The 25,194-nt window shown below is 34.5% G+C and overlaps 3 protein-coding genes across 3 annotated transcripts; 1 reads left to right on the top strand and 2 right to left on the bottom strand.

Annotated features, from left to right (window-relative positions):
* Positions 1-206: 206 nt before the first annotated feature.
* LOC11407925 (copper chaperone for superoxide dismutase, chloroplastic/cytosolic) lies at positions 207-5,166 on the bottom strand. The gene is made up of 6 exons (XM_003608727.4): positions 4,777-5,166; positions 4,655-4,690; positions 4,481-4,553; positions 3,815-3,949; positions 2,049-2,272; positions 207-661 (listed from the first exon to the last, which is right to left on the bottom strand). Exons 1-6 carry the CDS (start codon positions 4,981-4,983, stop codon positions 398-400), a joined length of 939 nt encoding a protein of 312 aa, XP_003608775.1. The 5' UTR covers positions 4,984-5,166; the 3' UTR covers positions 207-397.
* A 10,971-nt stretch (positions 5,167-16,137) lies between these two features.
* On the bottom strand, positions 16,138-24,886 carry LOC11407924 (non-specific lipid transfer protein GPI-anchored 7). The gene is made up of 3 exons (XM_013602178.2): positions 24,443-24,886; positions 23,879-23,920; positions 16,138-16,485 (listed from the first exon to the last, which is right to left on the bottom strand). The coding sequence occupies exons 1-3, from the start codon at positions 24,753-24,755 to the stop codon at positions 16,394-16,396; spliced, it is 447 nt and encodes a 148-aa protein (XP_013457632.1). The 5' UTR covers positions 24,756-24,886; the 3' UTR covers positions 16,138-16,393.
* On the top strand, positions 17,441-19,390 carry LOC112421312 (uncharacterized). Its single transcript, XM_024782587.2, has 2 exons — positions 17,441-18,925; positions 19,213-19,390. Exons 1-2 carry the CDS (start codon positions 17,758-17,760, stop codon positions 19,245-19,247), a joined length of 1,203 nt encoding a protein of 400 aa, XP_024638355.1. The 5' UTR covers positions 17,441-17,757; the 3' UTR covers positions 19,248-19,390.
* Positions 24,887-25,194: the final 308 nt, after the last annotated feature.

The raw sequence follows: 25,194 nt of genomic DNA, 5'->3' as shown, positions 1-25,194 counted from the left end.
TCACAACTTTTAAATGTTGGAGCGCAAGAAATTTTAAGCCAAGGAATGTGGTCAATATTATTCCTAAGTAATTGAGAAATATTAAAATCAATTTCTCATTTACGGAGAATCTTGTAGCGACATATCGAAACAAATACGTATCCTCACTACCAAATAATTTTGAATCAGCTAAATTCTAAAACAATAACTGTAAAGAAATGGAGGGAGTTGAATAAGCTATCTTAAATAGCATGCAGTCCATAAAATAACTACTAGTATAATTTATGTAACAAGTATATGACAGACACATTGTTTTCAAAATGGTATACAAATACAAGAGCTTTTCCAAATTTGAAATGCTGGAGAGCCACAGTAAGACAAATAAATTACAATATTCTGTTTTCCGTAAATTAATTCATCAGAACTTGCTAGGAACAAAATCTGCGTCGCTTGCCTCCCATATGGTGGTGCCATCACATGTACAGAGCTTTTTGTAGTTTTCACCCACTGCTGCACTTCTAGCAACCACTGCAGCAGCTATACCATGTTCTGATTTATCTTCAGTTGCATATAACACAACAGCTCGTCCAATAAGATCAGACACTCTTAGCTTTTCTTTGACCCCGGTGAAGAAGGCCTCACCCTTTTCGTTCACATCTAGTGTTCCCAGGTCACCAAGTGGCTGAAGATACAATCAAGCAACCTCCTTAAGTTGTGTTTGAAATTGTTAACGATAGCTTATGAACTAACTCTGATTTTAAACTCATTTTAGAAAATAGATTTTGAATTGATTTTGTATCACTAACTTTATCACCCTTACTTAGAAATGGTTAATAGACTAATAAATGCCAAAATATCAATTTCAACCATTAAGGGTCTGTTTCGTAAGACCAAAAAAAGAGCTTATAGCGAATAGCTTATAAGCTCGTTTGACCAAAAAAGCTATGTTTGGTAATGTTTTTTCACCACGAGCTTATAAACTATCTTTCAGACGCTATTCCAAGTAGCGTTTGAGCTTATAGCTTATAGCTTCTCACTTTTTCTTCCAATTTTACCCTTATTATTTCATTTAAGTTCCATTTTTATCCATTACAATTTATTATAATAAGTTACGTAATAAATACTACTATCCTTTTTTTTGGGGAAAATATTACCGGCCCTTGTTAATATATATACCAGCTGACCTTTTTTTTTTTTTTGAAAGAATATATACTTTCGTTTTTTTTTTAACGGAACAAAATACTATTACTCTATTAGTGTTACTTTTTTTTTTTTTTGAGATAGGTGTTATTTTCTTTATTCTCTGGCCTTTCCTTGTAATTTTCTTTATACAATATACCTTAAAAAAAATTGACGAAACAGTATACTTTCAGTTATATTTTCTTTATTCTCTGATTAATCTTTCAAAAATATACCATTAGTTGTGTTACATTTTAATTTCGTTATTTTGAACTAAATGAAATTATTTACATCCATTTATCATGAATAATACATATAATAATAATACTTTCTGGTAATTGTATATTGTTACATTCAATTATTTTATAAAGTGGAAACACTTAAATGAAAATAAATATAAAATAAAATTTTAGTGAATAGAATTTAATTTAATATATAATACATAGGATATATTAAATTAATAAATTTAAAAGTATTTTTTTAAAGAAAAATTAGTTTACAAAATTACAAATACTTAAATATTAATTGATATAAATTTTATTATGAATTAAGAATACCCTTTATGTCATTTTACATTTTTCAGCTAGTTGAACTGCTATTTTTACCAAACACTTCAGTTAGCTTATCAGCTATCCGCTATTTTTACCAAACAAAGCCTAAAACTAAAACCAAATCCATCCAACTCAACAAAATCAGAAGTTTAAAACGTTAATACATCATATGAAATTTTCATAATATCCTTCATGATTTAAAAGTTTCACTTTCTGCAATTTTATAAATCTCCAATCCATTTTAGCGTTTATAAATAACATTTATACCAGACATCAATCCTTAAAAGCAATTTTTTACGGCAAAACAGAAGTCGTCCAGAAGGTATAGAAAAAGCAAACCTCTTTAGTGTTTTCCTCGTTTAACGGGTTGAACACTTTACCGGTGCTTGCCGCACCTCTAGTCAAATCACCAAACTCATTAATAGACCAAGAATGCTTCCCTGGTGAGAGCCCACTGAAGTTTGCTTCAATTCTAGCTAGTTCCATATTTACTTGAGCCAGGCGAACAACACCAAAAATTTCCGGACCTTTGAATTCAGAGACAGCTGCCGATATTAAGAAGTCTGTAAAGCAAAAGAAAGATTCGGTGAAATCAGTACAGATAGGAGTATAAGACGCCTGAAACCATGAAAAAAATTGATTGAATTTGAGTTGTTTGACGAGTGTTACAACAATAAATAAATGCAACTAAATCAAGACACATCATGCAACTAAACAGATATTATAAGGAGAACGAAAATTGACAGATCATCTAGCATCTACTGCAGTCAAAGCAAAAATAACCTCATGTCATATTAGGTCAATAACGAGAGCATATAGACAAGTTCCTATAACAACAGAAGGGGAAACGTGTTGAGATTAGGATGGGTGAATGGACAAATCATCGTAAATTCATGAATTGAATACCACATTGATTTGCAACTCTATTTTTCTGACAAACTATGCTGCCAGCTGTGAAAAACCAAGCAATTTCTTTCATTGTATAATAAAAACACCCAATAGGTCACATTCATTGAAGAACAATTAGATTCCAAGAAAATTAATACGATCAAATGTTCAAGGGCTTGAAGAAAATAGCAATCTAGTTTTCCTTGTGTCTACTCTATTATTACTAGCAATTGATCACAAGTATTAAAAAAAAATATATCTACATTAGGTCTTCAACTGCTTCAGTAAAAAGAAACTGACATACCACAAAATAAATAGAATAAATAATAAGAGACTAAAAAAGAATAAGGGTGGTGCAAGCTAGAAATAAATAATAGAAAGACAACAGTATCCCAGATAAGATGATTTCCAATCACCAAACTGTCATTCATTTACCAAAAGAAATAATGTCTCTGTAACAGTACAGGGTATATAGCAAACATTAAAAAAATTAGGTCAGTGGAAAATTATTCAAAAATTGTTGAACCTAGGTGTAATAGCCTCTGATGGGTATGTTGTGTTTGTTAGACAATGGAATCAAAACAATAAGCTAAGACAAATGAAAAAGGAAACCAGGTTTGATGATAATGTAGCACCAGGCAGGAACACTTTCAATGTTAATGAGAGGTACAATGTGATCTATTTGATATTCCTTCATAATAATATAAGGTAGAATTTCTAGTTCATAATAATAATATACGGTCTCACTAATGCAGAAAACATGTCTGACTAATAATATAAACATGTCTGACTGATAGTGTGGGTCACTAAAAGAATTTCTACGTGACATACATAAAAGGATGCTAGGAAAATGAATATCGTGCAGAGATGCTGTTTAAAGGAGCGTATGAAATACAAACTCAGTTTAAAAGTAATTTTTTTAAACAAGATATGCATCAGTGAGACCGTGGTCACAGTGAACATGAACAGACTAATATACTCACACTTGTCAATATTATACTCCAATTGTCATGCAAATAAATAAAATTTAAGAATTAAAATATCTGAGGCCAGCCTTAAACTACTGTCCTAACCTTCAATTTGGCAGAAATTCATGAGCAAGCCAAGACAATGAATGGTCATACTCAAAATTCATCTATAAAATTAAGATTACTATCATAGAATTTGTAACCAGAAATCAAGATAAAGCAAAAAAAAAAAAAAAAAGAATGGTGAACCTTCTGGCACTCCTTGTCCAATTAATCGAGCTTTTTTACCAGTCTGCTCCAAAGCTTCAGTCATGGTTTTTACCGGTGTTGAACCAAGAATCCTAACAACCTGATTGCTCAAATCCACCTCCACGTTCTTGATTCCTATAAATGAATAAATAGGATTTGTGATCAAATCAAATAAATAAAATTTAGTTCAATGTTTTTAATGATCCCAAGCACGTTGAAAGCAGAAGTTATTTGGATCGGTTTACTTGAACTTGTCTACTATCATAGCTATCATAGGCACATAAGCATTTGTGAGACTGTTTGAGAGAACTTATGACATGTTCATAAGCTGTTTCAGCTTATTTCCACAAGTTCTCCAAGATAGCTCATGAAAACAACTTATAGCTTATACAGAAACAAATTTTATTTTATTTTATCTAGTGTAATAGAAATAGCTTATTCATATGAGGTTATAAGATATGAGCTTATGCTATAAGGCATAAGCTGAAAATTAAAATCTTTATCCAAACAATGTCTAATAGCTTAAATTCTAATACCTTAAATAATACTCCCTCCCACCCTCCCTCCGTTCCTATTATAAGAAAAAATTTACTTCTTAGGTTCACCGAATAACTGAAGTATCGCATAAGCAGGTATAATCACTTAAACTGAAACAAAAACACGTACCATGAATCGTTTGAAGCTTATTCTTAACCGCATTAACACAACCTTCACATTTCATATCCACCATATACTCCGTCTACAACATAAAAAAAAAATTATATATTAACTAAGTATTTAATCTAGCATAGCAAAAAAACCTAAACAAAAAATTAGAAATTAGAATTAATTAAAACTAACCAGTAACTCAGGCAACACATCATGATCGGTTTGTGTCTGAAAGAAAGAAAATAAAATAAAAAATGATTAGATGCTGTAATTAAGTAATTAAGAGAGAAATGAATAATAAATAATTAAGGTACCTGAGAAGAGAGGTTTTGGTCCATTAGAAGAGGTGAAGGAGATGTAGCGAATGTTTTGACGAGGCGGAAGGAGTTATTGGATTTGGGATTGGAAGATAAGTCAGTGTTTGGAGAATGATGAGAGTGAGAGAAAGAAGAAGATAAAGAAGAAAAAGCTAAGGTTGAAATCGCAGTTGCTGTTGTTGCTATTGACCTTAGAAATGCCATTTTACTGGAATTTATTTGTGAATTTGTTTATACTTCTTCAACTCAGAAGATGCATTTTTGGGGGTAGGTGTTTTTCTTTCCCTTTTTTTTTGTCTTGCTTGCGGCTTTGTTCTAGATAGATCCACACTTTTCTTTTTCTCTCATTTTTCGTATTTTTACAGAACTCGGAATTATTAGATCATTCTCTCTAAAAAAAAAAAAAATTAAAAAAGTCTACTTGAATCGGTCCTAAAGATCATATTTTAGTTCAAACGAGGACATTAATGTATTTTGTTAATTATATGTATCGTGGTATTTTATTTTTGTCATCAGAACAAAGTCAAACATACGTTTTGTATCTTAGAGAAACAACATAATCAATGAAGTGGAGAATGATCTTTTATTAAAGATGATGATTTTACAAATACAAGAAACTTGTTGATTTCTTAAAGGTGCTCTTGCAACAACTCAATAGGAAGAACTTCTCAAGCAATGCTAATATGAAGAAGACAAACCAAATCTTTCAACAAAGTCACTGCAATTAAAACTTTTGAGTTTCTATAACAAATATTATTTGACTTTTTTTCCTCTCAAATATGATTGTCTTTATGAGGGGGAAACATCAATGTGTTTTGCTCTTTTTTTCTTCTTCCTTATCCATGGTTTTATCCCATTGAGTTTTCCTAGTAAGGTTTTTAATGAATCAAAGTATCACACACAAAATGGTTATTGTACTATTTTTCCTTTACTGGATTTTTTTTTTCCACTAAGTTTTTCTCTAGTAAGATTTTAATGAGGCATATCCTCAATGAGCTTCCAAGGGAGAATGTTATAAATATTAATAGTGGATGTCCAAATAGCAAATGGATTAATGGGTCATACTACTAGATTATTGAGCTTAATCCATAAACTACTTTATTTTTTTATTCTAAAATATTTTATTTACTTTATTCTAAATTATTTAGTCACTTTATTCTAATTTATTTATGCACTTAAAATAAATTCGATTTTATTCTAATTTATTTATTCATTAAATACAAAATTAAAAAATAAATTTGATTTTATTGATTCAATACATAATCATAAACATAAAATAAATGCAAAAATGAATATAAATAAAAAACAAAATTAATAAATATAACTCTCATTTTATTAATATGATTCAAACATTACAATAATTAATACATATATTTTACCCTCTTCGGTATATACCAATAACTCTTGGGGAAAATAGTGAACTGTCCTGTTGGGGAAAACGACATCAAGATACCTCGAGTTAAATTTAAATTTGGTTCCTTTTATACCCCCATGATGATTCTTTTTACTCACGGTAAAAAGATTTTTGGAGTAAAAGGAAGCAAACCTACTTTTACCTCAAGGGATGATGTCTTTTTCACCAACCTAACGGACCACTACTTCCCCCAAAAGCCACCGATATTTACCTAAAGGGGTATAAAGACCCTAGAGACTATAGAAACAAAGAAGAAGAAGAAGAGAAAGAGGGGGAGAGAGTGGGAGGAGAAAATGTGAGGAAAAGAGGAAGTATGTGAGGTTTTTATAGGTGGTATAAGGTAGATAGCACTTAGTGAGGTCCAAAAACGTGTGAAAAACTAAAAAAAAAACGTGTAAAAACCAATCAAAAGCATTGACCACCGTCCCAAAAACGTTTGTGCTTCAGTTTTTACCACCGGCCAACTTGCGCAAGTTAACTCGCGTAGAGGCTCAGTGGTGCGTGACTTAAGTCACGCAGAACTTGTGAGGTGTGTGAGTTAAGTCACGCAGCGTGACTTAACTCACGCAGGGTTATATTTGAAAAACATTCAGGGCGCGAACGAATGTGCTGGATGAAGAGCAAAATTCTACTTCATTTCCCTATAAATATAGCTCATTTGTACATTTGATAGTACACTAGAGAATAATAATATTTCTCTCTATTCTCTCTATTTTTGTTATTATTCTACGAGTTTTATAATAAAAATTATATTTTTCTCTGATTTTAAATTATTTTGGTACAAATAAATGGAAGTGGTACTAGTAATAGAATTGCAATTTGTGGCTATGAGAGAACATATCCAATGGCCATCCACCACGTGTACATAAAATGCTACTTAAACTCTCCCAATTTTATTTCAATCCATTCCACACACAATACCAATAACAGTTAAGAAGGTCAAATAATAGTAACTCTAGCTATGAATCGTATCGTATTCTTTTATTTTTTCTTTTATCTTACTTAAACCATAAGAAATTCTAAAATGCATCTAAGTTAGGTCATGTAATTGGTTTTCCTCACATGTTCAAATTGCTTTTTTTCCTTAAATACTTTGTGAATTGTTTGTTACGCGGATCCATAAAGTGGTGAATATGATCAATCTGAACTGGTATTTAATCCAAATTAAAGTCTATCAAAGTAACACAAAATTGAATTCATTTCTCTTCTCTAACCGTTTTCGTCATCACCATGTCTTCACCGCAACAAAACTCTGTCCTTCCGTCCTCTTCCTCCGCAAATGCATCCCATCCGGTCACCGCTGCTCCAGTGACGAAAGGGTTAGTGTTTTTTTTACAAATAAATACAAGTTTTCTTGGTCTCTTGTTTTGCCTCAAATAATTTATTGCGTTGTTTATGCAATTTCTCTTGACTTGAGTGTGGAATAAACACGAGTTATCATCGCTGCCTGTGGTTGTTGTTTTCTATATTTGGGTTTATTTCATAAGTTCTACTAATTGATAAAGTAATACAATATTAAAAGAATTTGATAGGCTTACAAGCTAACTAAGATTCTCCTATTATAAATCTTTTCATTAGAACTTAAAATAGAAGTGATTTTTTTTTTTAGGAAAAATAACATAGTTGGAGCGATAAAGACTCATTTACTCACAAGTTAACCTTTTTCGCTAACAAGTTTATTTGATTTTAAATTTCTAAATTTAATGGCAAGTGGCATCTATATTTCTAATTTTTGAGATATATCGTACGTGAAGGAAGTTTCTGGCAAATTCACAAAATGCGTATGCGTTGTTTTGTAAATATTTTGGTCAAACTTTCAACATCGAGGAGTGGAGGTTAGGGCTCTGTTTGGTAAAAATAGCGGATAGCTGATAAGCTAACTGAAGTGTTTGGTAAAAATAGCGGTTCAACTAGCTGATAAATGTAAAATGACATAATGGGTATTCTTAATTCATAATAAAAATTATATCATTAATTTAAGTATTTGTAATTTTGTAAACTAATTTTTCTTTAAAAAAATACTTTAAATTTATTAATTTAATATATCCTATGTATTATAAATTAAATTAAATTTTATTCACTAAAATTTTATCTTATATTTATTATCATTTAAGTGTTTCCACTTTATAAAGAAAATAACATTTACCTCAATAACAAAAAAAAAGGTAGCACTAATAGAGTAATACTAATAACAGAGAATAAAGAAAATAACACTTACCTCAAAAAAAAAAAAAAGTAACACTAATAGAATAATAGTATTTTGTTTCGTAAAAAAAAACGAAGGTATATACTTTTTCAAAAAAAAAAAAAAACCAGCTGATGTATATACAAAAATTGGAATAAAGGGATAATAGTCTTTATTACATAGCTTATTATAAAAATTATAATGGATAAAAATACAATTTAAATGAAATAATAAGGGTAAAATTGGAAGAAAAAGTGAGAAGCTATAAGCTATAAGCTCAAACGCTACTTGAAATAGCTTCTGAAAAATAGCTTATAAGCTCGTGAAATAAGCTATAAGCTCATGGTGAAAAAGTGTTACCAAACAGAGCTTTTTTTGTCAAACGAGCTTATAAGCTATAAGCTAAAAGCTAAAAGCTCTTTTTTGAGGTTTCCCAAACAGACCCTAGGTTGGAAAATATTAATAGGTTGGCTATGTTTTCAAAAACTTGCTGTTCTAGTAGCATTTTACATAATTTATTACTCCCTCCATAGTATTTTTTAGTAAAAATAAATTTTTTTGAATGAATAAATCAATAGTTTCTTAAAATAATTTTTTAGTAAAAATATTTTTTTCACTTTTCAATATAAACTTTTACAATTATACATTCTAATTAATGTTGTGTACATTAATTTATTTCAAAGTCATATACTTTTTTTAATAGATGAAATGACAAAGTCATTGTAAACTCACACACACAAGTGGAGTACCGGGGTTCGAACCCCGATCATGGCATCCGACCTAAAAATTTCGACATTTTACCAGTTGAGCTAGGGCTTCTGGATTCAAAGTCATATATTTTACTTATATGGAAAATAAACCAATAGCTATTACGGGCAGGTTAGTAAAATGGTTATGCCTTTTGACAATTTTTTTTATTTCTTAATATACGTGAAAAAACCTTAAATAACAATTTTAAAACAGAGGAAGTAGTGTGGTCACGTGTATTAAAGAAATACTTCATGGTTCTCCCTTTCTAATCAATTTTTCTGGAAGTATTCTTTTATCTTTTACTATCTTTTCTAAAATATTTATAGGCCATACATAATTTAATTATTTTCATAACATTATACATATCTCTTAATTAGTTAAAAGTAATGTATATTGTTAAGAAAAAAGACCAAATACCATTTTTGGTCATTTTAGTTTGACAAAATTTTTAAGTTAGTCCTTTAAGTTTCAAAAGTTTTAAATAGGTCTTTTTAATTGATAAACAATCTCATTGTCACCCCTATTGTCAGTCTCCGTTTAACTAATGTCGATTTAACTGTTGAGTTGATGACTTGGATCAAAACGCTGTGTTTTAAGTCTCCAGGGTGTCAAAACGCTACGTTTAATGATCTCAAATGTTCATTTATAGGGCTAGAAAGAAGACTCTTGTTGTCAATAGTTGCTTTTCTAGCTCTATAAATGATCATTTGTGACCATTAAACGCAACATTCTGACTACCTGGAGCCTTTGAAACGCATCGTTTTGATCCAAGTCAGCAACTTAATGCCCACATCAGCATCAGTTAAACGGAGAATGACAACATGGATAACCGTGAAATAGTTTATTATCTAAAAGGACTTATTTAAAACTTTTGAGACTTAAAGGACTAACTTGAGAATTATCAAACTATAAAGACTAAAAGAGGTATTTGGTCAAAAATATATTTAAATCAAGATTCAATTTTCGGTGGTCGGTGCGTATGGAAAAACTTTTGTTGGATGAGGCCAATTCCTGAAGGTTCTATTTCTGAGGTTTAGGGGAGGGGAGGGGAGGGTTTGCAAAAAAGGAAGGAAAATGTGAAAATAATGGAGGGCTATGAGAGTTCAGGGTTTTGGAGGGTTTAGTTTTTTTCGTAATACAAAATCCCTCTTATTTAAAAGAACTAACAAATTGTATTGGAGGTGGAGTTTGGAGGGTTTGGGGAGGTCATGCAAGTTTTTCAAATCCAATCTATGTTGTTATAATACTTTCAAAATTTCTTCTTCAAAAAAATAATACTTTCAGAGTTAAAAATACATTAATTATATGTATTAATTATCATTCTCTAGTCAAAAAATTTGAACGATTTCTCTATTGTTTCCTCTAATCTCATCCTTCCAAAACCCTCCTATTCTCTTTAAAAACAAATCTTAAATGTATCTCAATTACTGTGAGATGATTAGTCTCCTGAGTTGTGTGCGGATGATACCTTGACATACCAAAAAAATTAGTGTAGAAAAACTAATGTAATGTAAAATAAAAGAAATAATGATAAAACATAATGGTTTCGTTCAAATTTCATATGATTAATCTTAATTTTGTAAAACCGATATCAGAATCAATAAAGATCGAGTTTGGTTAGTATGGTTGGGTTTGGATGTAAACATGAAGGAAAAAAAAAAAAAAACTTAATTGGTGTCATATGGATATTTAGGTGCATTTGATCATTGATTCAATTTTTACACATGCATATATAGCTGCATCCAATACAAAGCTAGCAGTTCACATTATCGACTTATTGCATTTGTCCCATAAATATTGTCGAAGGTGCATGCTTCTTCCCATTGTAGTGATCCCTCGTAGATCCCATCATTTAGAGTCATGCTAAAATTAAGATATAACGCCCAAAAGTCGTGATTCCGAGAGAAAATGAGGGGCCACATCACCGGTAAGGTACTAGTAGGGCGGATCCACCATAAGGCATGATATAAGTTCCTTTTGTTGAAGCAAAAATTCCTTTGAAATTGTTTTTAAATGATAAACAAACTCTTGTATTAAAATTAAGATTATAATTTTATTTGGTTATTTAATGTGTGCTCTTGAGTGAATTTTATTAAGGATAGGAAAATCCAATTCTCACACATTGTTAAAGCCATGTATCCTTGGATGTTTATGCTCAAGCTTTCAAGAAGAATATGATGGTAGTTCATTATTAATCAAGAAAGATTAATTGTTGATTTAATCCAAGAAAGCATTACGAAGAATGTCATGCGCAAATGCAAGGGAAAATTGTCTTTCAGTCATATGTTAATCATTTACTAAAGATAAGGATGATGACAATGATGCATCTTGGAGAACAAGTAAGAAACAATAGTAAAAAGAAAAGATTTTTTCACTGTTCATGTACTTTTCACTGTTCACACACGCTCCTGGTCCAAGACAAGCTCAAGCTCTTAGTGTTAAAATCTGAGGTCAAGGCTGACAAGCTCAAACTCAACGTACAAAAGATGGGACAATGGCACTTTTGCAATTCCTATCAACAACAAGGGCGTCTACACAAGAATGAACAGCTGCAAATATTGAAGGATGAAGGCTGGCTATAAATAGAAGCTTTCTCTCAACAAAGAAAGCATGAATTTCCAATACAATCATAAGCCTACACACAAGCAATAAATTCATCAATCAATCTCAATATCAAAAATACTCTTACAGAACTCAATCATATTTTCGGATCATCTTTCTAAGAGTATTACAAACTACAATCTCTCATTCTCTTAGTAGTTTGAAAGTTGTAATTGGATCCAAACATCAAATCTCATTTTGATTGTATATCCTCAAGCCTGTAAAATCTTGAGTGATATTGTAAGCTTGCTGAAGCAAATAATATCAGTGGTGTAAGCCTGGTGAGGCTAAGAGAATACATAGTTGTATAGCCTCAAGCTCTTCAAGAGCTCAAGTGTTAGTGTAAGTCTGGTGAGGCTTAGAGAATACATATTGTTTTGCACATTGCAAAGAGGAGGAAGAAACTCCCAAGAACTAGTGGATAATCTCACAAAAGCTGTGGGGACTGGACTAACCCATATTGGGGGAATCAGGATAACTTCTCTGTGTGATCTCTCTTAAACTCTACTCTTTACTTTCTGCTTTGTTTATTTTAGTATTACAAATTTATTTATTGTTTTACTAATCATCTTACTCCAAGCAAAGTCTTGAGAGTTCAAACTCTCTAAGAGTACAAAGAATTTTTAAAGGGTCACTATTCAACCCCCCTTCTAGTGCCATTTACTTCAACTTCACCTTTCTTGGTCTAGCAGTATGCTTTGTTGTGGATGATTTGCATGTCGTGTGTTCAACTCCCGGTGAGTTGCAATTTTTTTTTTTAAATTAATATAAAAAAGGGTATTGCAAGGAATCGAACCAATTTGTCATGTAAAATGCTCTCACCCAAACTAATTTGTTGTAGTGTTTATAGTGTCAATATTTTACTATGTCCAACGTGTTCGTGCGGTGCTTTCATGGAGCCTAAAGCCTGGTTTTCTCAAACTTTTCGCTTGGACTCCCGACTTTAATTCGAATAATTACAAATAGACAACAATTCAATGTTTGGTTCATTTTCTTGAATTGCATTAAGAATATTGGAGTGATAATATTATCTTTGCAATTGCTAGCTGTCTTGGTACGCCTTTGCGATTGGATGCTGAAACAAGTAAGTGCCCTCTCGGGAGATCTTTTGGACATTTTGCAAGAGTTTTAGTTGATATTGATTTATCTGATAACATTAGACATAATAAGTTGTGGGTTGAAAGAGAAGGTTATGCTTTTCGTCTTGTAAACTTGTTAAAGTGGATCAAGAAAAAGTGGCCACAAATGAGAAGCATAAACGCATGGGGAACAAACCTTCGCCTGTTCCGAAGAATGATTTGAGAAAGGAATCAGTTGAATGTGTAACAAATAATGCCACTTAAGGCTTTGTTAAGAGGTTTTGAAATGGCTTCGGGGTTGAAGGTTAATTTTGCTAAGAGTTGTTTGATAGGAGTGAATGTTGGTAGGGAGTTTATGGATGCGGCGTGCAATTTTATGAATTGTAGGGAAGGTTCTCCCCCGTTTCAATACTTGGGTTTACCGGTAGGGGCAAATCCGCGAAGGTTGTCGACTTGGGAGCCGTTGTTGGATGTTTTGAAGAAAAGGCTTAATTCTTGGGGAAATAAGTATGTGAGTCTTGGAGGGCGTGTGGTCCTTCTTAATGCGGTGTTGAATGCTATTCCTAATTTTTATCTTGCTTTTTTTAAGTTGCCGGTAAAGGTGTGGAAGAGGGTGGTGAGAATTCAAAGAGAATTCCTATGGGGAGGTGTTAACGGTGGAAAGAAAGTGTGTTGGGTGAAATGGGCAACGGTGTGTTTACCCCGTGATAAGGGAGGTTTAGGGGTCCGAGATATGAAGTTGGTAAATATTAGCCTTTTGGCTAAGTGGAGGTGGAGGTTGGTGCAACCGGAACAACCGTTGTGAAAGGATGTCCTTCGGTGTAAATATGGGAGCCGCATTAATTTTCTTTTGGACCCAATCTATAATTCTTGGTCATCATTGGCTTCGAGGTGGTGGTTAGATTTGATGTCTTTGGAAGGAGTGGTGGGGGCAAATTGGTTTAATAGGGAGATGGTGAGGAAGGTGGGAAATGGGGAGACTACTAGGTTTTGGCTAGACCATTGGGTGGGAAATGAGGCACTATATCTAACATTCCCGAGGCTTTTCTCAATTTCTAGTCAAAAAGAAGCAATGGTTGGGGAGGTTTGGGTGGATGGTGATTGGAATCTAACGTGGAGGAGAAGTCTGTTTGTTTGGGAAGAGGGTTTAATACATATTCTCCTAGATGAGTTGGAGGGGCGGGAGGTTTCCGAGCCAATGGATTCTTGGTGGTGGAAGTTGGAGGAGGGAGGGATCTGCTCGGTCTCATCATCCTATTCCCTTCATGTGAAATTGCAAATGCCGCCGGAGCCTTTGGAGAATACTAAAGCTATGGTGTTTGGTTCGGTTTGGAAGAGTCCGACACCCTTTAAAGTGGTGGTTTTCTCGTGGCAATCGCTCCTTGATCGTATCCCCACTAAGGATAACCTTTTGAAACGGCGTATTCTCCCAACGGAGTCCTCGGTTAGGTGTGTGTTTTGTGATCAAGTGGGAGAAACGGCGGCTCATCTTTTTCTACACTGTGATATGTCCTTCAAAGTGTGGTCGATGGTATATTGCCGGTTGGGGATTAATTTTATTACTCCTCAAACGCTCTTCCAACATTTTGAGTGTTGGAGTGGGGAGATTGGGAGACTAAAGCTTCGTAAAGGTTATTGGATGATTTGGCATGCGGTTCTTTGGACGATTTGGAAAACGAGGAATGATAGGATTTTTAATTCTATTGTGAAAGATTATGGGGAAATTGTTGATGACATTAAGGTGCTCTCTTGGAATTGGGCGATTACAAGACTTAAGAGTCCTCACTGCCTCTTTTTTGAGTGGTGTTGGAACCCCAAGGAATGCTTGCTCCGACAGGTGGGGTAGTTTTAGAGGTGTCCGGGACTTTTGGTGTCGCTGGTTGCTGGGTTCAGGTTGTGTTTTGGCGTATGTTTTGATAGCAGGATCTGTTTTAGGCTTGCTGACTTCCCGGTGTTCTGTTTTCAGTTTTTAGGGAGTTTCTTGGTTTTTTCAGGTTGCTGGTTGGCTGTTGTTTTCTGCAGTGTTACAACTGCAGTCCTGCTCTTTTCCTTTTTTGGCTTCTTGGCCTCCACTGTAATGTGTACCGCTTGTATATTTCGGTGTTATTAATATAAGCTGTTTCAAAAAAAAAAAGATAATAATCCTCTATTGGGATTTATTAATGGTACTAATGTTGTTGATTCTATGCATCCAGAAGACATGGTTGCTCAAGGTAATGAGAATTTGAGTGATTTAGCAGGTACAGAACCCCTTTATGGTCAGGGTAATATTGACATGAGTTGTGATTTAGCTGACATTTTATGTCAAGATGATCATTAAGAGGAAGCAATATTAGATACAATTCCTTTGGGAGGTAACTCCATTGTGGTGACAAACTCAGACTTGTGAAACTTCAATGCATCTGTTATTCATGACATGCAAGTTTTAGGAATTGTTCCTATGAAGGCCCAACAAACGGTGAATTTTCTAAGCGAATCATGGGCTAACATGGCTCGGAACAATGAAATTGTTGATTTGGACGAAAACACGAGTCAACCATTTCAATTGGTGGTCCCTGGAAAGAAGAAACTCAAGAAGAAGCAACCTGAGGCGGGCAGAGGATTCAAGGTGGGTGCTTCCAGCCGTTCGCCTCATTAGTTTGCTTTTTTGGCTTTCTTTATGTTTTGGTTTTCTTTTGCTTTTATGGAGGATTTTGGTTTTTGTCCCCCCTCTTCTTTCTACTTTTTTCTTTCGTTTAATATATGTTTTGGGTACTGCAGCAGGAGACTCCTCTGCATCCCATCTTTTAATTAAAAAAAAAAATTTAATTACTTTGAAAGTTTTGTTACACCAATATCAAATGTATAGATCCACCCCGAGTACTAGTGTGTAATCTTGTAGAGTGGGCACTCTAGGCATAGAAGAGTGTAATGTAAAATCATAATTGAATGGAAAGGGGATGAATCCTTGTAGTAACAAAACAGATTTCGAAACATATATATATATATATATATATATATATATATTTTTTTTTTTTTTTTTTTAGATAAATCCATTTCTTTCGTATTTTACTTAGAGGATGTTACGTTGCCCGCTATTTCCTTTACTTCTTTCGCACCAACCATTCCATTGTCTTCCAAATACAAATTATATAGTATATTGGTTTTTTGTTTTTTTCATCAAGCACCCTATTATTCCTCTAATAAAAAAGCACTCTATTATTACGACGTGTTTGCCAACTCATTTTGAAATAATTTAAACAAATTCACACCGTTTCAGTAGTCTATTAATCCTAAAAGAAAATTCAAGAATAGTTTGTGGTAATAATAAATTAATAATAACACCGATAAGAACGAGAATCCACATCATATCATATATAAACGGTGCTATCAAAAACACCACAGATAGATTTATCAACACAAGAATAACGCACTTTCACTAAATAAGAATTTTTAACCCAAATTGAATCAGAGTTCACTAAAAAAAATCGAAGAAGGAAAAGTAAACGCACTCTGAAATGGCTCAGTAGCCAATCAATGTATGAAATTACATAGAAAAATTAAATAAATAAAGTAGAGGTTTAAGAAGGGTAAAGAGCCACTTTTCTAATTGAACATCATGGATGCCAATAAGAGTATAAAAGAGAATCCAGTGAATGAGACTCTGCTTGCAGCTGCTTTATTACCACCTGTTGTAGCTGCATGGTGAATTGCAAGTTTGTGAGGTTAGAAATTGTAATAATAAGTGGCAATTGGTGGCTTCAACGATTTATGATACATGATTAGATGTACTTCACAAGGAAATTGATTATACATGTATACTTCTAGGTACAATAAAAAAATTAGAATGGAACTGGGTGCATGTATAATTTTTTTATACATGGTGACAAATATTACTTAAAACTCACACACACAGTTGATATATTGGACCATGCTATCTAATCTAACAATATTGGCGTTGGTTCAATGCATATCGATTAAATTTAATGTATTATGGGTACGAATATTGCGATACACATGCAAACTTTTGAAAGAGATGTGCCCATACATACAAATTTTCTGATGAGCGTTGTTATTTATCTAGAAATTTTTTATCAAGAATTGATCAAGAAAAAGTTTCAGCCAATTAAATTTGTTATTAGACGAAAATCATGGAGGCAATGGGATGTAATTTAGGAAAGGTGTTGAACAATTCTACTATCGGAAAATTGTAGGGATTTTTTTTCTCGTTTTATCTATCATTTCCCTTTTCTGATTGAACCAGGTTAGTTGGAGCTGTCCAAGTAAGAATATAGGATAGGAGTATTCACGAAAAACATTAACACACAAGCAAATGCAAATTTGAAGTTTTTGATATACTTCATAAGTGTTTTTTTTTTTTTTTAAAATAAAGTACTTCATAAGTTAATAAGTCAAGAATGAAAATTCAAAAGTTATGTGAATTAGAAAACAATGATAATGATAACACCGGTATGAAATAATTTTATGAAATTCACAAGCTATCCATGATAAGTTAAGTCCAATATAATTTTTCACTCTATTGACATTTTATTGTTTATGAAAGTTAAAATTTGGGATTGTTTTTTTGTCTTTTCCTAATTCTAAGGGGTAAATATTTTCTTGTGCATGGCAAGGGTTCATATATTATTGGGATTATTGTGATATTATTGTTATTTATTTCAGATTAATGTGGTGCTACTGAGTGTTGCAGTTACCTTATATTTAGGAGTAGCTTGATTATAGTTGTGATTAATGGCTGGAATCCCTAAGGCTTGTAGATATGTAACAGTCTGTAACAGTTGATTATAATGTGTATATATATATAGTGGTCCTGATGAATGAAGGGAGACACACAATTCAAAGAATTCTATTGTGGTGAAATTTATCATGGTATCACGAGCTAGCAAATATCCTAGGGAAAATTAATCACATTTTTTTTTCTCATACCAGATCAGGCACCATAAGAGATTATGGGTGAGAACAGTGGTGATGGCGGGAAGAAAGTTGACGACAACAGTAGTAACAGCGAGAAGAAGGTGGACTTGGTTTTTTTTCTCGGCTCTAATGACAATCCCGGCAACGTGATTACACCAATACAATTGCGTGGTCTGAATTATGATGAATGGTCAAGGGCAATTCGAACCTCGTTCCAAGCAAAGAGAAAATACGGTTTTGTGGAAGGGAAAATCCCAAAACCAACGACACCTGAGAAATTGGAGGACTGGAAAGCAGTGCAGTCGATGCTCATAGCGTGGTTGCTCAACACTATCGAGCCATCACTGCGCTCTACTCTTTCTTATTATGATGATGCAGAATCATTGTGGACACATCTTAAGCAGCGCTTTTGCGTTGTGAATGGGGCTCGTATATGTCAATTAAAGGCATCGCTAGGAGAATGCAAGCAAGGCAAAGGTGAAGAGGTGTCGGCCTACTTTGGCCGTCTGTCTCGTATATGGGACGAACTTGTGACTTATGTCAAAAAGCCAACATGCAAATGTGAAGGTTGCATCTGTGATATCAACAAACAAGTCACTGATTTCAGTGCTGAAGACTATCTGCATCATTTTCTTATGGGCCTTGATGGGGCTTATGCAACAATTCGATCAAATTTGCTTTCTCAAGATCCGTTACCAAACATTGATCAAGCATATCAGCGAGTCATACAGGATGAGAGGTTGCGGCAAGGAGAATATTCAATTCAACAGAACCGTGATAATGTCATGGCTTTTAAAGTTGCTCCCGATACACGAGGTAAATCTAAACTTGTGGACAATTCTGACAAATTCTGTACTCACTGCAACAGAGAAGGACACGACGAACGCACATGTTTTCAGATTCATGGATTCCCTGAGTGGTGGGGAGATCGTCCTCGTGGTGGTCGTGGATCGGGTCGTGGCGGAGCAACAACAGGGAGAGACACAACAGGCCGTTCTGGAGGACGTGGCAGGGGCACCTATAACGCACTTGCACGAGCCAACAAAGCCACGACAAGTAGCCGTAGTATTGGTGGTAATAGTGGACAGTCTCATGCACCACCACACTCAAGTGAGGCAGCAGGTATATCAGGCATTACTCCGGCGCAATGGCAACAAATTCTTGACGCTTTGAATATTTCCAAAACCAAGGATCGCCTGCACGGTAAGAATGATATTTCTTGGATTATTGACACGGGTGCCTCACACCATGTGACAGGAAATTTTTCTTGTCTGATTAACGGAAAAAGAATTACAAACACTCCGGTGGGCTTGCCGAATGGGAAAGATGCGACTGCTATACAAGAGGGCAGTGTGATTTTGGATGGTGGATTGCGGCTCAATAATGTTCTTTTTGTGCCTCAATTAACTTGCAACTTAATTTCTGTTACTCAACTAATCGATGACTCTAATTGTATCGTTCAATTTACTAATGCATTGTGTGTAATACAGGACCGGACGACGAGGACGTTGATTGGAGCAGGTGAACGGATCGATGGACTTTACTTTTTTCGGGGTGTTCCGAAGGTGCATGCCTTGATGGTGGAAGGGGATTCAGCAATGGATTTATGGCATAAACGTTTGGGTCATCCGTCAGAAAAGGTGTTAAAGTTCATTCCTCATGTCAGTCAGCATAGTAGGAGCAAGAATAATAGACCTTGTGATGTTTGTCCTCGTGCCAAACAACATAGGGATAGTTTTCCATTAAGTGAGAATAATGCAGCGAGTTTGTTTGAATTAGTTCATTGTGACTTATGGGGGTCTTATCGAACTCGTTCGTCGTGTGGGGCGCAATATTACTTGACAATTGTTAATGATTATTCACGTGCTGTTTGGGTTTATTTGTTATGCAATAAGACTGAGATTGAGACTATGTTTCTGAATTTTGTGGCATTTGTTGATAGACAATTTGATAAGAAAATAAAGAAAGTACGTAGTGACAATGGCACCGAATTTAATTGTCTACGTGATTATTTTTTTAATAACGGAATTGTGTTTGAGACGTCGTGTGTGGGTACTCCACAACAAAATGGGAGAGTTGAACGAAAACATCAGCATATAATGAATGTGGCACGAGCACTTAGATTTCAGGGTCATTTACCAATGCAATTCTGGGGTGAATGTGTGTTGACAGCGTGCTATTTGATTAATCGAACACCGTCTAGTGTGTTGAATTATAAGACACCTTATGAAAAACTATTTGGTAAAGTTCCTAAATTCGATAACATGAAGATTTTTGGTTGCTTATGTTATGCCCATAATCAACGACGTGACGGGGATAAGTTTGCAAGTAGAAGTCGCAAGTGCATATTTGTGGGGTATCCCTATGGGAAAAAAGGATGGAAATTGTATGATTTGGAATCCAAAGAATACATTGTCTCTAGAGATGTGAAATTTTATGAACATGAATTTCCATTTGATGTGCAACTAGACACAACTCATTCTACTCCTTTTATTGATTCTGAGTATGTTACTGAAGATATTGGGTTTGAAACTTATGATGCATCATTTGAAGGAGGGGGTGCATCCATGGCCTTGCAAGACAATGAGCAGACACAGCTCCAAGGGGGGTTGCACGGAGACTGTAATGGAGCTGATGTGGCAGCCAATGAGGGATTAAGTGTAAGTGGTATAGAGGGCGAGGTAGAACCCGCACACGAAGTTGATGGGGCTGATGTTGTGGTGATGCAGGAGGATGATGTGGAGCCCGGAGAGCCAGAGGTGGTTGCTGAGAGGGAGGCAATCGTGGCATCTGAGATGGGAAGGGGGATGAGAAACAAAGTTCCGAATATAAAACTCAAGGATTTTGTCACTCATACGATCCGAAAAGTAAAGTCATCGAAAAGTTCATCTGCCCAAGAAGATGCCTCAGGTACTCCTTATCCTATTACTTACTTTGTATCTTGTGAACGATTTTCTATTAGACATCGAAATTTTGTTGCAGCTGTGACAGCAGGGAAAGAACCAAATAATTTTAAGGAAGCCGTAAAAGATTCTGGTTGGCGTGATGCAATGCGCAATGAGATACAAGCCTTGGAAGACAATGAGACATGGGTTATGGAGAAACTGCCGCCCGGGAAGAAAGCACTCGGAAGTAAATGGGTATATAAAATAAAACATCACTCAGATGGGAGTATAGAACGATTGAAAGCAAGACTTGTTGTATTCGGGCACCATCAGATAGAGGGAATAGACTATGATGAGACATTTGCCCCGGTGGCAAAAATGGTCACTGTTCGTACCTTCTTGGCGGTGGCAGCAATTAAAAAGTGGGAAGTACATCAAATGGATGTACACAATGCCTTTCTCCATGGTGACTTGGAAGAGGAGGTGTATATGAAAGTTCCTCCAGGTTTTAAAAACACTGACCCAAATCTAGTTTGCAGGTTGAAAAAGTCATTGTACGGTTTGAAACAAGCTCCTCGTTGTTGGTTTGCTAAGTTGGTAACGGCATTGAAGCGATATGGATTTGTTCAATCCTATTCAGATTACTCACTCTTTACTTTGCATAGGGGAGAAATACAGATCAACGTGCTAGTTTATGTGGATGACTTGATTATAGCAGGGAATGATATTGCAGCCTTGAAAATTTTTAAAGCTTACTTAGGTGTATGCTTTCATATGAAGGATCTGGGAGTCTTGAAATATTTTTTGGGGCTGGAGGTAGCTCGTAATCACGAGGGAATCTATCTATGCCAGAGAAAATATGCGTTGGAAATTATTGATGAAACAGGTTTATTAGGCGCCAAGCCTGCAGATTTTCCGATGGAACAGCACCATAAGCTAGCATTGGTTTCTGGTAAGCCACTTGAAGATCCAGAACCATATCGAAGACTTATTGGGAGGTTGATTTACTTGTCTGTGACTAGACCAGATCTTGCCTATTCTGTACATATTTTGTCTCAGTTTATGCAGAAACCATGTGAAGAGCATTGGGAAGCAGCCTTAAGGGTTGTTAGATACTTGAAGAAACACCCGGGCCAAGGTATTCTACTTCGGTCTGATAGTGAATTGAAACTAGAGGGATGGTGTGACTCGGATTGGGCGAGTTGTCCCCTTACGAGACGTTCTTTGACTGGATGGGTGGTGTTACTTGATCTTTCTCCGGTGTCTTGGAAAACTAAGAAACAGCCAACCGTCTCTCGTTCTTCTGCAGAGGCTGAGTATCGCTCTATGGCGATGACTACATGTGAGTTAAAATGGCTCAAGCAGTTACTTGGTGATTTGGGAGTTAGTCATTCCCAAGGGATGCAATTATACTGTGATAGTAAATCAGCGTTGCATATAGCTCAAAATCCTGTGTTTCATGAACGAACAAAGCATATTGAAGCTGATTGTCACTTTGTCCGTGATGCCGTGGTGGCTGGAATTATCTGTCCACTGTATGTTCCTACATCAGTACAATTAGCGGACATTTTTACAAAGGCCTTGGGAAAAGCACAATTTGAGTTCCTCCTTCGCAAGTTAGGCATTCGAGATCTTCATGCTCCAGAGGGGGGGTATTGGGATTATTGTGATATTATTGTTATTTATTTCAGATTAATGTGGTGCTACTGAGTGTTGCAGTTACCTTATATTTAGGAGTAGCTTGATTATAGTTGTGATTAATGGCTGGAATCCCTAAGGCTTGTAGATATGTAACAGTCTGTAACAGTTGATTATAATGTGTATATATATATAGTGGTCCTGATGAATGAAGGGAGACACACAATTCAAAGAATTCTATTGTGGTGAAATTTATCATATATGTAGTTGAAAAGAGTGTTAAAATGTTATTAGCCTACCGTCTAAAGTTTATAGTTGTTTTAATCTTCTTCTATTATTATTTTTTTAGTCATTAATCTTATTCAATTTTATTAAGGTAAAAACATCACTGGAATAATTTCGTTTTTGATATTTTCACACAACAAATTTTAAGAAATTTTATATTTAATAAATAATATATTTTGTCCCTCAAGGGCTCAAACTACTATTCTCTCTCAAATTTGATCTCTATTCTATTGAAATATAGTGATATACACTAATTTCAATTCATCAAGTTGGTCTGTAAATTATTATTATTATTATCTCTCTCTCTTAATTTTAAAGCAACCGAAAGACTAATTGATAGTAGGGCTGGACAAAATATTGCAATCCGGCCCAAACCGACCGACCCAATAAGCCCGTAGCGTGTCGGTTCGGGTTGAACGGGTAACTCGGGTAAATCGGTCCATTAACAACGGTTTTCTGTGGACTGTAGTGGTCGGTTTCGGGTTGGCTGGAATGACCCAGCGAAAACCACACCCAACCGCCCAACATAGATATTATTATCATTAATTAATTTAATAAGTGCAACATCAATACACGTTAGACCTTTACATGCTTACCTAGAGAAGACTTCCTACCTACTCTCTCTTTAACTAATAAAATATTCTCTCAACAACAAGAATAATATAGTAATTAATATATTTATTGGCATTAAATTTACAGTTGTAGACAACTAGGAGTATTTCTCTAAAAAATTACTTTCCTATTCCAATCCAATCCATCTACGTTTTTTGATTTCTCTCTCCCTCTTCATCACTTTGTCTAGATTCCTCATTCTGCAACTTTCCCTCATCATCTCTTCATCCTTAATAAGCCCAGAAATAACAATCCCTTCCACTCCTTTGATCATGTGAATAATTTTACAGCTGAGTTTTAAGATGATTCTGCATCTATTAATCATCAATTTTCTTTTTCTTTACTATTCTCCTTGATTTCTCTGTTACAAATCATTTTAATCGTTTGCAATATTTCTTGAAGTTTTGAGTTTGTCTCAATTTCATCTCGTAAAAAACCGACGAAACCCACCCGTTCACCGCTAAATCCGACTTAACCGAAACCGAGTAAACCAATAGAGAATTTGGGCGGAAATGGATCTATGATTTCAAACCGTAGGTTTGGTCGGATTGAGGTTTTGGAACCGATTTCCGACCGAAACCGACCGATGTCCACCCCTAATTGATAGACTAATATAAAAGAATTGAAAAGTCAAATCAATATTGAATTAACAAGATGCTATTCCTTCATGATTGATGCAAAGTGTGAATGCAAGAAGTGAAAATCAAGTTGAGGAGGATGTGAAGAAATTTCTTACCCGGTGGGGACCCGCCGGAAGTAGGAGCTGGAGCTGACCCATCTGAAATTATTCAAACAAAAAGGTAAAAGGTTAATAAATGTGTATAATGAATAAAAATTAATGCTCTCACCTTCCCTTAAAAAAAAAAAAAAAAAAAATGCTTTCACGTGTATTACTCCAGCAAACATTTGATGTTTTTTATGAGACTGATGGCAACGTTTTTCCTAACATCTTAATTCTTAGCCTTAAACCAGATGCAGCAAATTGATGGAAAAAAAAGTGTATCAACAATGATAATGCAGTTTAATTATATGGTTAATCATATTGTACCAAAGACTCTTCAATCTAACTCTATATCATTAGACTTTAATAAATTTCATTTATTTTTAACCACCACACTCTTAGCAATTAGGCATCCAAAATTTTATTTAACAATGAAATGTCTAGTTGTTAGCCTTTTCTCACTAGATCTAGAAAACTGTTTCAATTATTTGAAACACACCACCAATAAAAAAATCCGACACAATCATACAAAGAAGTTACCAATTTGTAAAAAATGAAATATAGAGTTTAGTTACATACTGTGTTTGCAAGTGGTAAGATCAGTGGTAACACCACAGTTACGACTCAACGCAAGAGCTTGAGTAGTATTGATGTTAAAGGTTGCAAGCAAACCAGGAGCATAGAAGAGGTTACAAAGACATGTGAGTTCAGTTTCAACTGTTTTTTTGATTGGATCACAGCAAGAACTAGGTGGTTTGGTTGAATTAAGGTAATCAGCACATGGGATTAGGTTTGTAGCACATGAAGGGATGTCTGTTGATTGTGCCTCTGTTGTGTTGATCATCAACAACACCATCAATGACACAAAAGTGATGATTCTGAGACTAGCCATTTTTTTTTGTTGTTGAATAAACTCTAAAATTTGATTTTAGAGTTTGTGGATCTCTTTTGTGTTTGGTGAGGTTTGAGAGATGTGTGAACTTTTGTTATTTTATAGTTGTGTAGTTATTACGTACAGTAGTTACATTGCCTAATTGTCAAGTCAAACGCCGTGTTATTGATCAATTCTATGTGTTCAATTGAGTGTTCACACTACAAAGTCTTATTTATACCTCAACAATAATAAAATAATAAAAGATGAATAGAGTTGCCACATTTAGTTGATATTTATCAAATTGATTCATGTATGTTTGATTGTTTTTGTTATATCTATAACATAATAGTAGAAGACGAATGAATTATTTTGATTGGTGTCAATTCAATCCGAGTAGTTATATCTATATTTTGTTGATGAATAATGTAGTTATCATTCAATTTTAATCATTATCAAG

Source organism: Medicago truncatula, chromosome 4 (genome assembly GCF_003473485.1).
Source record: "Medicago truncatula cultivar Jemalong A17 chromosome 4, MtrunA17r5.0-ANR, whole genome shotgun sequence".
NCBI lineage: Eukaryota > Viridiplantae > Streptophyta > Magnoliopsida > Fabales > Fabaceae > Medicago > Medicago truncatula.
Note: the sequence above shows the minus strand (reverse complement) of the source record. Positions and strands in the feature narration are given on the sequence as shown.

What these genes read in the sequence shown, in the direction of transcription:
- LOC11407925 (XM_003608727.4), bottom strand. Translation starts at nt 4,983, where the DNA reads ATGGCATTTCTAAGGTCAATAGCAACAACAGCAACTGCGATTTCAACC. An exon ending in ATGTGTTGCCTGAGTTACTG is followed by an intron (nt 4,554 to 4,654) that starts GTTAGTTTTAAT and finishes TTTATGTTGTAG; the next exon opens with ACGGAGTATATGGTGGATAT. An exon ending in ACGAGGAAAACACTAAAGAG is followed by an intron (nt 662 to 2,048) that starts GTTTGCTTTTTC and finishes TTGTATCTTCAG; the next exon opens with CCACTTGGTGACCTGGGAAC.
- LOC112421312 (XM_024782587.2), top strand. Translation starts at nt 17,758, where the DNA reads ATGGGTGAGAACAGTGGTGATGGCGGGAAGAAAGTTGACGACAACAGT. An exon ending in AACCAAGGATCGCCTGCACG is followed by an intron (nt 18,926 to 19,212) that starts GTAAGAATGATA and finishes TGTGTAATACAG; the next exon opens with GACCGGACGACGAGGACGTT.
- LOC11407924 (XM_013602178.2), bottom strand. Translation starts at nt 24,755, where the DNA reads ATGGCTAGTCTCAGAATCATCACTTTTGTGTCATTGATGGTGTTGTTG. An exon ending in TCTTACCACTTGCAAACACA is followed by an intron (nt 23,921 to 24,442) that starts GTATGTAACTAA and finishes GAATAATTTCAG; the next exon opens with ATGGGTCAGCTCCAGCTCCT. An exon ending in TTCCGGCGGGTCCCCACCGG is followed by an intron (nt 16,486 to 23,878) that starts GTAAGAAATTTC and finishes TTCACCATGCAG; the next exon opens with CTACAACAGGTGGTAATAAA.